Source organism: Ovis aries, chromosome 16 (assembly GCF_016772045.2).
Source record: "Ovis aries strain OAR_USU_Benz2616 breed Rambouillet chromosome 16, ARS-UI_Ramb_v3.0, whole genome shotgun sequence".
NCBI classification, from domain to species: domain Eukaryota; kingdom Metazoa; phylum Chordata; class Mammalia; order Artiodactyla; family Bovidae; genus Ovis; species Ovis aries.
In genome coordinates this window covers 26,259,045-26,270,241 of record NC_056069.1, presented here as the reverse complement: position 1 = coordinate 26,270,241, position 11,197 = coordinate 26,259,045, and the positions used below count along the sequence as shown (strand labels likewise).

The window sequence follows — 11,197 nt, the reverse complement described above, 5'->3', positions numbered from 1 at the left end:
ATATCTTTTTGTGCAACCTCATGGACTATTGCCATGAATACTGGAGTGGGTAGCCATTCCCTTCTCTAGGGGGTCTTCCCCACCCACAGATCGAACCTGGGTCTCCTGCACTGCAGGCGGATTCTTTACTGTCTGAGCCACAAGGGAAGCTCCTTCTCATAGTTACCTGCTTTATAAAGGTTTAGAATGGTGCTAATAATAATGATTAGACTAGTAACTCCTTACATTTAGTTTATTAAAATATTTGATTACTGGAAGGATCCTGGCTTCAGCAACGTGCTGGGAATTTGTGGGCAAACTTTCAGAGGAAAATCCAGATTTAAAGAAAATTGATTATCCTATTTCTTAGGTTGGGAAGTAAAAAGCTCAGTAGTTATGGAATGTTCTCTTTCCAGACCTGGGCCTGAAATAATGGAAGAAAATACTCACAATGTAATGCAAACATGAAGCATCACGAGTTCGTACTGGGGCTCTCACTGGTCTTTGTGTCTTTAAGTAAATCCCTTCAAGTTAACAATGAAATCAGCTGCTTATTATCTTGGAGAGGAAGGAATGAGAATTTTAACACACACAACACCCCCTCCCCCCGCCCCCCGGCCCCCACACACACCCCCAGCTCTTGCAGCAGCTCTTGCTTAAATATCACTTCGGGATAATCATAACCTGTGGGCAGACCTTCTTTCCTGTCGGGTTAGTTTCTAACCTGGTCATTCTGCGCTTATTTTTGTCCGTTTCTCCACCCACTTGGGAAAGGCAGGAAGGCAGGCACCGCGCAGCCCCCGAGAACGGTGACTGAGACCCATGGCTTCCTCCCAGCCCTCCTACCCCTGCCAGGAGCCGGAAGGCCTGCACGAGGGCCAGGGTCTCTCCGGGACCCGGGGTCTCCCCCGGGCTTACGTCAGACTGTCGGGGGGCGGGGCAGATGACTGCCTGACTTTCGCCTTCTGCTGTGCAGGCAGGAAGGGCCCCCAGGCACGCGGTCCACATCCCCGCGGCTTCCTGGATCTCGGGGCTGGGATGGTGTGTGGGGGTGTAGGTGAGGCTTCCGGGGGTGTGGAGCAGCCAGGTGTGGCTCGCTGGGCGGAGGGGGTGGGCGGGGTCGGCCGGGGCAGGTCTGCTGTGTGCCGAGGCTAAGGGGCGGGCCTTGGCGCCCCTGGAGCTGCCGGGCAACTTTTCCCGGCTCACGCCCGGGAGCGGGAGAGAAGCCCTCGGGACGGCTTCTGGAGAGTCTCAGTGTCCTTGGATCCCCGCGCAAACCCACAGCAGCTCCAGCGCCAGGGCGACGGGCTCAGGATGCGGCCAGGACGGACAGGCGGCACGCCGCTGCAGCTGGTGTTAATGGTCAGTCAAGGTAAGCGACGTCTTTGCTCCGCATCGGTTGCAGGAGGAACCTGCGTGGGTCCCCGGGTGGGGGCACGAGCCAGGAGTTCTGCGCCAGCGAGACGCAGGCGACTTTCGTCTCGGCTCTGATTCCACGTGGACCCAGGCTTCCAGCCTTCCCCGCGGGACGGAGAGGGACTCCTCATCCCAGCTCCGGCTCGCCCCCGCCTGGTGTCCCCATAAGGCGTGTCTCACCCTGTCTGTAAAGCACCTTTCGAAGTTAACTGGAAGCGCGCTTCGCTCTCAGGCACACACGCAAGCGCACAGAAGCGTGGGGGAGTGGGGATTAGCTGGGCGCCTGCAGTCCGGCTCAGACAGGTGCCCCGCCAGACCCGGACTCCGGGGTTCTGTGCATCCCGACAGCTCGGTCCTGGGAGGTAGCCTGACCCTCAGCGCGATGCCTGGTGGCTTTGCAGGAGCCTGGGAGCCCATTAAGCTTATTTTTCAACCCGGAGCGTGTGACTAATGTCCTCATTTCTCCAGAACGCAGCACTGCTGTGTCTTCCCTTGGGGGACGTAGGAAAACCAAGCGCCTCTTAGATGCTTGGCAGAGGGGAATTCTGCCCTTCTGCCTTCCTCTTATTGTTGTAACGTCGTCTGTTCAACGAATGCAAACTTAGGTCCAGAAAAAGTTTTTTCCACTTTCTCGATCTCTGGCGCTACAACAAAAGAATTACGCGCAGCTGTAGCTCCTAGGGCAAGGCGGTGACAGGCAGGTCCGCCCCTCCCCTGACCCCTTTTTCACTAAGTGGAGAAATGAATCTGGGGGTGCCCAGCTGCGGCGCGACCACAGTCCCTCAAGAGCGCGTTGTCCAAACTTTATCCAGAGCCTCGTGTGTGCTTATTTCAAGAACTTTAGTTTACTTTTGGGGTGGAGTGGGGGAGTCACATTTGTATTTTGTAATTTGAATAGCTAGCAAAAGAAAAAAAAGTGGTCTCATTTTCAAATGTTTATACCTAGAGGATAATCTTTGCTAAACTGCCCTCCTTTGAGGCGCCAGTTGCTGTCCTTGATCCTGAGAGAAATCTAATGCAGAAGAGCCTTGTAGCCTTTGCTCCAGGTTAGAGAAATAGCAGAAATACAGAAAAATAGCAGAGAAAGAGAAATTGTCCTCACCCCAGCAGAGAATAGGCATCAGTTAGTTTTCTTCTCTAATCCTGGGTCTACTACCTCAGATATTCTCTCCTGGGACCCCAAACATGTTCTTATGGGCCATCAACCCTAATCTAGAGGTTTCAGATAAAGTTACTTTCACCTTGAGATTCAGTCCCTGGAGACCACCACTTTCCTAAGAGCTAATGGACCCTTCAGTCCAAGCTTTTCAGCTCTCTTTAAGTGCCCTTTATTAACATAAGCTATGGAAATATAACATTTTCTTATTTTCGAAGTGTTGAGGCTTGTTCATAACAAAGCAGTGAGAAATAACTTTAAAGGAATGTGGTACTGCAAGGCATAAAGTCAGGTTCAGAGTTTTTTTCCCCCCAGAGTTGGTTAACAAGGACAACTCGACACCTTGCTGCAAGCCAGCAGAGGTGATATAAAATGACATCTGTCCAAACAGTTTGTGTAGTTCCTCCTTCCTCCTGCTCCAGGTATTTCTGTACTCAAGGAACAGGTTTTCTCTTAATTCAGGATGATCGTAATAAAGCTTTCTCATTTGTGATCTGAACCCAAGTTCCCAGGAAAACAGCATCGTTTCTCTGATACCATGCATATCCAATATTAAGGTGAATAATTGAAAGCTCTCAGTTTGTGACAGCTACAGTTTTTTATGGCATGACCCTATCTGTATAAAATTTTTGAGCACCCATCATTATTATACATACATATTTGTAGTTGTTTATAGGTTATATCCATGTATAATTGTTCAATATAAATACCAAAAATTAAAATGTAAAAGTCTCATATGTGTGTGTGTATTTATACATCTAGCATACACTCCAGCATATAAGCCAACCACTATAGAAACTTAAAACCATCAAATCTCATTTTAACACTTAGATTCAGATTGGCTGTCTATAAACATTCTCACAGGTATTTAAGAAAAAGCAGTGCTCTTAGTTTGGTCTCATATTTATCACCTTTCATTGATCTTCCTTGATTTAAGTGCTTGCAATCATTGAAGTGGTAACCAGCAGGTTGAGACTGGAAAAGAAAGACCATAAGAGGCCTGGATAATCCATAAACCAAGGTCCATAGAGGAAAGGGAATGTGATTTTTAAATGCATGACGTCACTTACACTCTCTAGTGTGTTGCTTGGCCAAGGATAATCCTTGCCCCTGGATTCTAGGCCTCATCTTCTGCTATCTCTGGTACCCTGCCCAAGTCACCACTGTCTAATGAATATTTTCAAATCCCTAATTTCCCCTCGGGCTGTAAATATTCTAATTTCCCTCTTAGTAAGCAGGCCCTCCATTAGTATGTGATTTGGCCGCTCTTTCCTCCTGAAACACCGTCCATCCCTGGCTTCTGTTCCCCCTGTTTGTCTCCTATTTTCCTGGCTGTCCTTCCTTAGTCTCCTTCACAGGCTTGGCTCTTTGACCCAGTCCTTGCTGGTGTTCACAGAGTTCCATGCTGGATCCTCTTCCTTCTACTGGTTCTCTTTGGGCCTGCTCCCCATTCAAGTCAGCATCTCCAGCCAGACTCCTCTGCTGAGTTCTGGTTCAGTAAATATCTCCACTTAGGTGACTTCGTGTCCCCAACCAAAGTGGATACCTCTCCTCCTATGTCATCTATTAGTGTTTAATGGCAGCATTATCCTGCAAACATGAAAATCGGGGATCTCTTCCCTTGTTGGCAACCTCACAGCCCATCTCCAAGTTCTATCTGTTGTCCCCAACTCATGTGCCTTCTGCTCCCACCCAGTTCAGACCCTCACTTTTTTGTCTCTGGACCCCTCCTGTTTTTAAGCTGGTTTAACTGGGTGTTGCTTTGTCACCAGGGTTATCTTTCTAAACATTTATCTGTATCCAGTCACCCCCTTGTGTCAAACATTGAGTGGCTGCCCAGATCATGTAACGCAAAGTCCCAATTTTGTGGCATGTCATAAATAAAGTCTTTCACCATCTGACGGCAGCCTTCCTCTTCAGCTTCTTCTCTACTACACCCACCCTGCACACACACACAAGCACACACTGCACATAGGCACATCCACAGTACATACATCCCTGAACCACTCGTACACGCCTATGCACACCATTCTGTATTCTGACTGCACTTGATCATACCATATTTGGTATTAGAATATTTTCCAGATTATGTTATTTTGCCTTCACTGCCTTGATGCTTTTTCCCTTTTTCTCTCATCCCTTTGCAACTCACCTTTGTCCTAAGTTAAAAGAGACAACCCCGAGTAAAATGATAAAGTAGGGAAGTTTTTATAATAAAAAGGGAAATTTTAAGTAATCTCTTACTTCCAGGACCTGTCCTCAATGACCTCTCTCCACTCAGCGTCAGCCCCTCAACCACCTTAGGCCACCATCCCATGTGGCAACTCCCTTCCTCCACGACTCTCCATCTACATCTGCCCAGTGTACACTAAGCTTTACTCTCCTAAATACTGGTTCTGGAGCCACTGTTTTGATTCACATTCGTGGAATGAGGCTTAGGATTCAGTTTTTAAGGACTTCCCTGATGGTTCAGCATGTAAAGAATCCTGCTGCAACACAGGAGACACAGGAGATGCGGATCCAATCCTTGGGTCAAGAGGATCCCCTGAGGGAGGAAATGGTAACCCACTCCCAGTATTCTTGCCTGAAAATCCCATGAAAAGAGGAGCCTGCCAGGCTACAGTCCAAAGGGTTGCAGAGAGTCGTACATGATTATGCATGCACGCACACCATGCCATTTGGTATTTAAAAACAATTACTCATACATTTCTGATATACAGCCAGGTTTGGAAGTAATTGCTTAAATACTGCACCTTCTCTTTCCTAACAAATTAAAATTCCAAATTGCCTGTACCACCTTGCTCTGTGGTGACCACCAAGTCAGGTGTATTTCAACACTGAAAGAATGCATCAGGTGAAGTGAATTCCCTCTAAAGTAAGTGCTGACTGCTTCTGTCTTAGTGTGCTGATAGCCCTGGACATATAAAAAAGGAAGAAGCCTGTTAACGTAAAGAGATGAGCATCTAATGGTAGAATTTTAGACATTCAGCAAAATAAAGACCATTCAGTCTGTGTGTCAAAAATAAAGAATTTCTAGTGTATTATCAGCACCATTTGCGTTTCCATTGTGATCACCCTTTCCTATTCTTCATCAAGTACAACAAGACCAACAGCATCCTCTTCTATGGCTGATTCGCTTCCTCTTAGATGACATTAGCCAGCAGCTACTTTCAAGGGGACAGTCACAGAGTTGTTCCCGAATGTTGATTGCTAGAAGTAACAGGTTCGCTTTGATTCATTTTCCTTTCCAACTTCATAGTCATCACCAAGAATGTACTGGTTTAAATACCATGTCTGTCTGTCTCTTTCTGAAAACATATGTAAACCTACTCTACTTCCCCATAATAACTCTCATTTGGGCAAAATGTTCAAGATACGATAAAAAGATATTTCAGCACTCTATCTTTGCCTAAATTTGAAATAACATATCTGCTATTTCAAAAATTACGTCTACTACTCAAACCAACTCAGCTAGACACCCATATTTATTTGAATTTAAGTGATATGTGAAATTAAAAGAGGCTTACTCCTTGGAAGGAAAGTCATGACCAACCTAGATAGCATATTTAAAAGCAGAGACATTACTTTGCCACCAAAGGTCCGTCTAGTCAAGGCTATGGTTTTTCCAGTAGCCATGTATGGATGTGAGAGTTGAACTGTGAAGAAAGCTGAGCGCCAAAGAATTGATGCTTTTGAACTGTGGTGTTGGAGAAGACTCTTGAGAGTCCCTTGGACTGCAAGGAGATCCAACCAGTCCATCCTAAAGGAGATCAGTCCAGAGTGTTCATTGGAAGGACTGATGCTGAAGCTGAAACTCCAATACTTTGGCCACCTCATGCGAAGAGTTGACTCATTGGAAAAGACTCTGATGCTGGGAGGGATTATGGGCAGGAGGAGAAGGGGACGACAGAGGATGAGATGGTGAGATGGCTAGATGGCATCACTGACTTGATGGACGTGAGTCTGAGTGAAATCTGGGAGATGGTGATGGACAGGGAGGCCTGGAGTGCTGCGATTCATGGGGTCGCAAAGAGTTGGACACTACTGAGTGAGTGAACTAAAGTGATACGTGGGGCCCTTACATGCCAAAAATGTTTGCTCTTATACATTATCAATAAAGCAGCACTTATTCAGAAGAAAATGTAAAAAAATTCAGGAAGAATAGGGAAAATATTTGGGACCAAAAGTATCATCCTGACATATAAATGCTACCATCAAAGTCATAATCAGCCTTACTTAGCTTCGGACATTATGGAAAGACTAAACACAGCATAAGAGGGAAAGAACCATGGAAAGCAGTTACTCTAATCAGTAACTCCAAGATGCGGAGTGTGTGTATGCTTTTGTTATGGTAACTAATGATTTACCAGGAGGAGCACACAGAATAATGACTCTAAAGAGAAGAATCTTAAAACCACAAATCCTGAGACAACAATAGGTCTTGTGTATGAAAGTGATCCCTATGATCCCCCTTCTGATGAGATGTAGGTGCTTTGCTGCTCTGGTTACAGTGAATTCCATAAAACTAGTTTTTGATCATATCTTTATGTAACGCTCGCTTTATGTAAGGCAGTATGTTGGGTCCAATGTAGAACCACAGGGAACTTGAAACATGGTCCAGAGAGGTTGTAAGCTACTTGGAACACATCTGCACATGAGGGAAAGAAATTGTCTGAGTCCCTGGGAGGAGGCTGCCTAACCAGTTTCATACCCTGCCATCCTCCTTTCTGACAGAAGCCCAGTTACTGCGTTAATCTCTCCTCTGCACAACTAGGAGGTAATTGAAGGGTAATTGAACTGAACCAGTGATGGTGGCCCCAGATCTCTTGCTACTATCTGACTTGGACATGGACATATAATGGAATTTTAGCCAATGAGATGTGGAGAAAGCTTTCTGTGTAATTTAAAACTTGCTTTGTTTTTGTTGTCTATGCCTATAACAAAGATATAACTAAGTTTTTATAACATAATGGATGTCATGTGGTTTCATGTAATTAATTGCTGAATAAGTACAGATACATTAATTGCTGAATGAGTGGTACAGATCTGCTCAGGGACTTTGGGAAAGAATTTTTTATTCCTAAGAGAGATACTCTTTAATAAGCATATTGTCAGGTCTAGATGGGAATCTTGTAATAGCCACAGCCATCTTGCAACCATGATGTCAGCTAGCCTGGGGATGAAGCCAACACACTGGCCTAGTGGAAAGAGAGAAAGAAAGCAGGTCCTTGGTACTGACTTTGAGCTCCTGAGTTACTGAAATTTCAAGTCTTCATACCTCTTGGTGTTTTTAAAAATTTCCATGTAATTTGAAACTTGTGTTGTTTCTGTTGTGTTGTCTATGCCTATGACATAAACATGTAACATAAGTTTTGATAACATAATAGGTGTCTTATGGTCTCATGTAATTAATTGCTGAATGAGTAGTATACAACTAGATGTTGAATTCAGAGGATGGAGAAATATCACTGAGACATGTTTGAGTATCAAACTCTGGAAAGGCCATCCTAGGGAATAATCGTTACCGTTCAGCTCTGCTGTGAAGTGCTTTGGAGTCCAGTTCTTTTTAAATGACTGTAAGCGAAAATTTATTGTGATCAGGAGTAGGCTCCATCTCCTAGTTCCTGAGCCAGATGTCTCAGATGCTTGAATAGGAAAGGAGAAGGCCGTTATGCCAGGAGCACATTGCTCAAAGTATTCACAGAAAGTGAGAGCTGGGAGGTGAGCAGGCACTCTACCATGAAAGGCCTTTATAAGTCCTGGCAAGGAGCCTGGAGTTTATTCTGAGGACCGTTGGAGGGCTCTGAAGGGCCTTGAGCAGGGCAGTGATACACTCAGGTTGGCTCCTTGGCAGATCACCCTGGCAGCAGGAGGGGACAGTGGAGTGAATGGTCTCATTTCACCGTTAGAGATGGCAGTGGTCCAAACCCAGATAGCAGCAGTAGGGAAAGATAGCTGGGGACAGATGTGAAAGGAATAAGGATGAATCGACGGGATGTGGTGATTGACTGACAAGAGTGAGAGGCTGTAACACTGACCCCTGGGCTTCTGATGTGAATAACTCAATGTAGGGGGTGGGGGGGAGCATTCACTGGAACAGGGAAGGCTGAAGGAAGCCGGGATCAGAGGAAAGAGAGAGCAGTGCAGGTTGACAGGTTGAGTTTGAGACGGCCAGGTGTACACGTGCAGTTATTAGCTGGTTGTGTGCAGCGGTGTTAGGAACAGGAGCGAGAGTAAAATGGGGATAGAGAGCGAGGAGTCTGGGCATCTGGAGAGGGATTGACGACGTAATGTTGATGAGTCAGATGGAGACAGACTAGCAGGTGACTGGCTACAAGCTGAGGAGCCACCTTAGAGGGTCAGATGAGGAAGTGGAGACAGCAAGGGAGAGAGAAGGCGCAGCTGGAGGAGGGAAGAAAGGACTGTGGGGACTGGGGCGCCACAGAAGTGTTTCGAGAGCTTGGTCCGCAGGATCAGCTCCTTCCCCTGAGTCAGGCAGGTCTGACGCCTTGGCAAGGACAGTCTTCACTGATGGACAAAAGCACAACCAGAGTGTTGTGGGCTGAGCAGTCAACCAGAGATGGAGAGTAGGGACGGTGTCTGGAGGTTTGACAGGAAGAGAGGAGAAAGGAGTAGAGGACTGAAGTGGGAATATCTGCTCAAAAACAAACATTGGAAAAACTTGTGTAGACATCGTTATTATGAGGGGTTTTTTCTTTCTTTCTTTTTTTTTTTTTTTTGCTTCTGTCACTTACAGTACTGCGCGGTACCTTTGTAGTTTTGAAATTCACACTGAAGCATCCATCTTTGGCAGGAGCCCATGACGTGAGAGGAGAAGGGGGGAACTGATGTCCGTGAAAAGGATGCTGTCAGGGATAAAGGAGAAGGAGGGGGAAACTGGATGCCCTGTAGCCGCCCTGGACAGATTAGAAACCACACATGATCACGTGAAGGAAGGCAGAGCAGATTCTGGGCTGTGAAATGGAGAGAATGTTAATTGATGAGAGAAAGGTGAAGCTAACCAAGGCCTGCAGAGAGAAGACTGCAGAGCTACGGGAATCGGCACCTCCCACCCCCCAAAGTGGCTGCTTGGGTTAGAGGGAGCTGATGTATATACACTTTTGTTTGCTTCAGAACATATTACTGCATTAAAACAGTTGTAATTAACAAGCTTAGAGCTGTTTTTAGGGTGCATAATATATAAAAATATTCCAATTCTATTAGTAGAATTAAGTTCAGTGCTTCAGACAGATTTTCTAAAAAAAAAAAAAACAAAGAAATTCTTTTGTAGCTATAGATTTATGTGTCTCCAGTTAAGCTTTTAATGCTTTATTTCTATCTAGCATAATAAAGATCCTCAAAAATATCTTTTGAGAAATCTGAGTCCCATATAGCACAGAGAATTAGTGTCATCTTCAAAAGGTTCTGTTCTTAAATATTAAAGCCTTTTATTCTGTGTATAACTCAAGTGGTTCTTTTCAAGGCATTTTAAATATTTCCATTAATATAAATTAGAAAAGAAAGCCTACTCCTAATTTTCTTTAAGTTATTAGTTCAAGGTATTTGTAGTCAAATATTTTATCTAGTCTATGCCTGCCTACTCTTGTACATGTAAATTACACTTACTAACCAGTATAAACTTGAACTGCATATTTTTGTAATGTTTTCAGGTTCATTGAATATTGGGACTGTTCATAATTTTCAAATAGGTTTTTCTTCCTTTGAGAGAATGGTCTGTTCTATTGACCAAACAGTTCCTAGAAGATTCCTGCAGTATTATTCTGTGTTTGAAAGAGTAACTGCAATTCCTCTTGTTATTAATTTAAAGAGACTAGAGACAGTTTGTACTACAGAAGCTGTACATAACTCCTGATCATTGAAAGGCTTTCTGTATAAAAATGAGGTTAATGTTTAAACAGAGCAATGAAACAAAAGAGAGTGATGGACGCTGTATTGTCAGTGTAAGAGACTATTCCATTGTGTTCTGAAGAGCGTGTGCAAAGCCATTGTGTTCATGGATGCCTTGAACGTTGGCAGTTGTCATTCTCCTGATTCATTCAAAGGTGGCCTTTGTTGGTCTTTGTGCAGGCCTGATCTCATTTCCATGGATACCACATAGAAATGCAGACTAAATGCAAGCTGGCTTCTGGTCAATTCAGTCAGATAACTCTATCCCAAATTGTTTACCAGCTTCCTTCAGGTCCTGTAACTAAACAGCCTCTTGGACACTTGTTAAAATATGGACACTGAATTATAAAACCTTTTTGTAACATTTTTCTGAATGTTAGTACATAACATACATATTTCAGAGTAATTGATTTAGTTTTCTGTGTACTTATTAACATTGTTTTGCAGGGAAGGGGGGGACATAGCTTTGAAAATTGAGGTACTTTTATATGCTCTTTATTTTCCTTTATATAAATTGTAATAGCCCAGATTTTAAAAAGTCTTAGCGTCAAATTGAAAGATGGTTAGATAATTTATGTAAATGTCATAGTGTCTTAGTTCTTCAGGTTGCTATAACAAAATGCCACAGACTGGGTAGCTTATAGACAATACAAATGTGTTTCTCACAGTTCTGGAGGCTGAGGAGTTTAAGATCAGGGTGGCGGCAAGGTCACATTGTGGTGAGTGCTCTTTTCCTGG

The 11,197-nt window shown here is 44.5% G+C and overlaps 1 protein-coding gene across 1 annotated transcript in view; it reads left to right on the top strand.

The window, feature by feature from the left end:
• The first annotated feature begins 1,192 nt into the window (after positions 1-1,192).
• The window catches only part of ITGA2 (integrin subunit alpha 2), a 108,945-nt gene continuing 98,940 nt past the window's right edge, over positions 1,193-11,197 (top strand). The window contains exon 1 of the mRNA XM_015101301.4: positions 1,193-1,351. Within this exon, the coding sequence (XP_014956787.2) occupies positions 1,294-1,351 (58 nt within the window). The 5' untranslated portion in view covers positions 1,193-1,293. The remainder of the gene's footprint in view (positions 1,352-11,197) is intronic.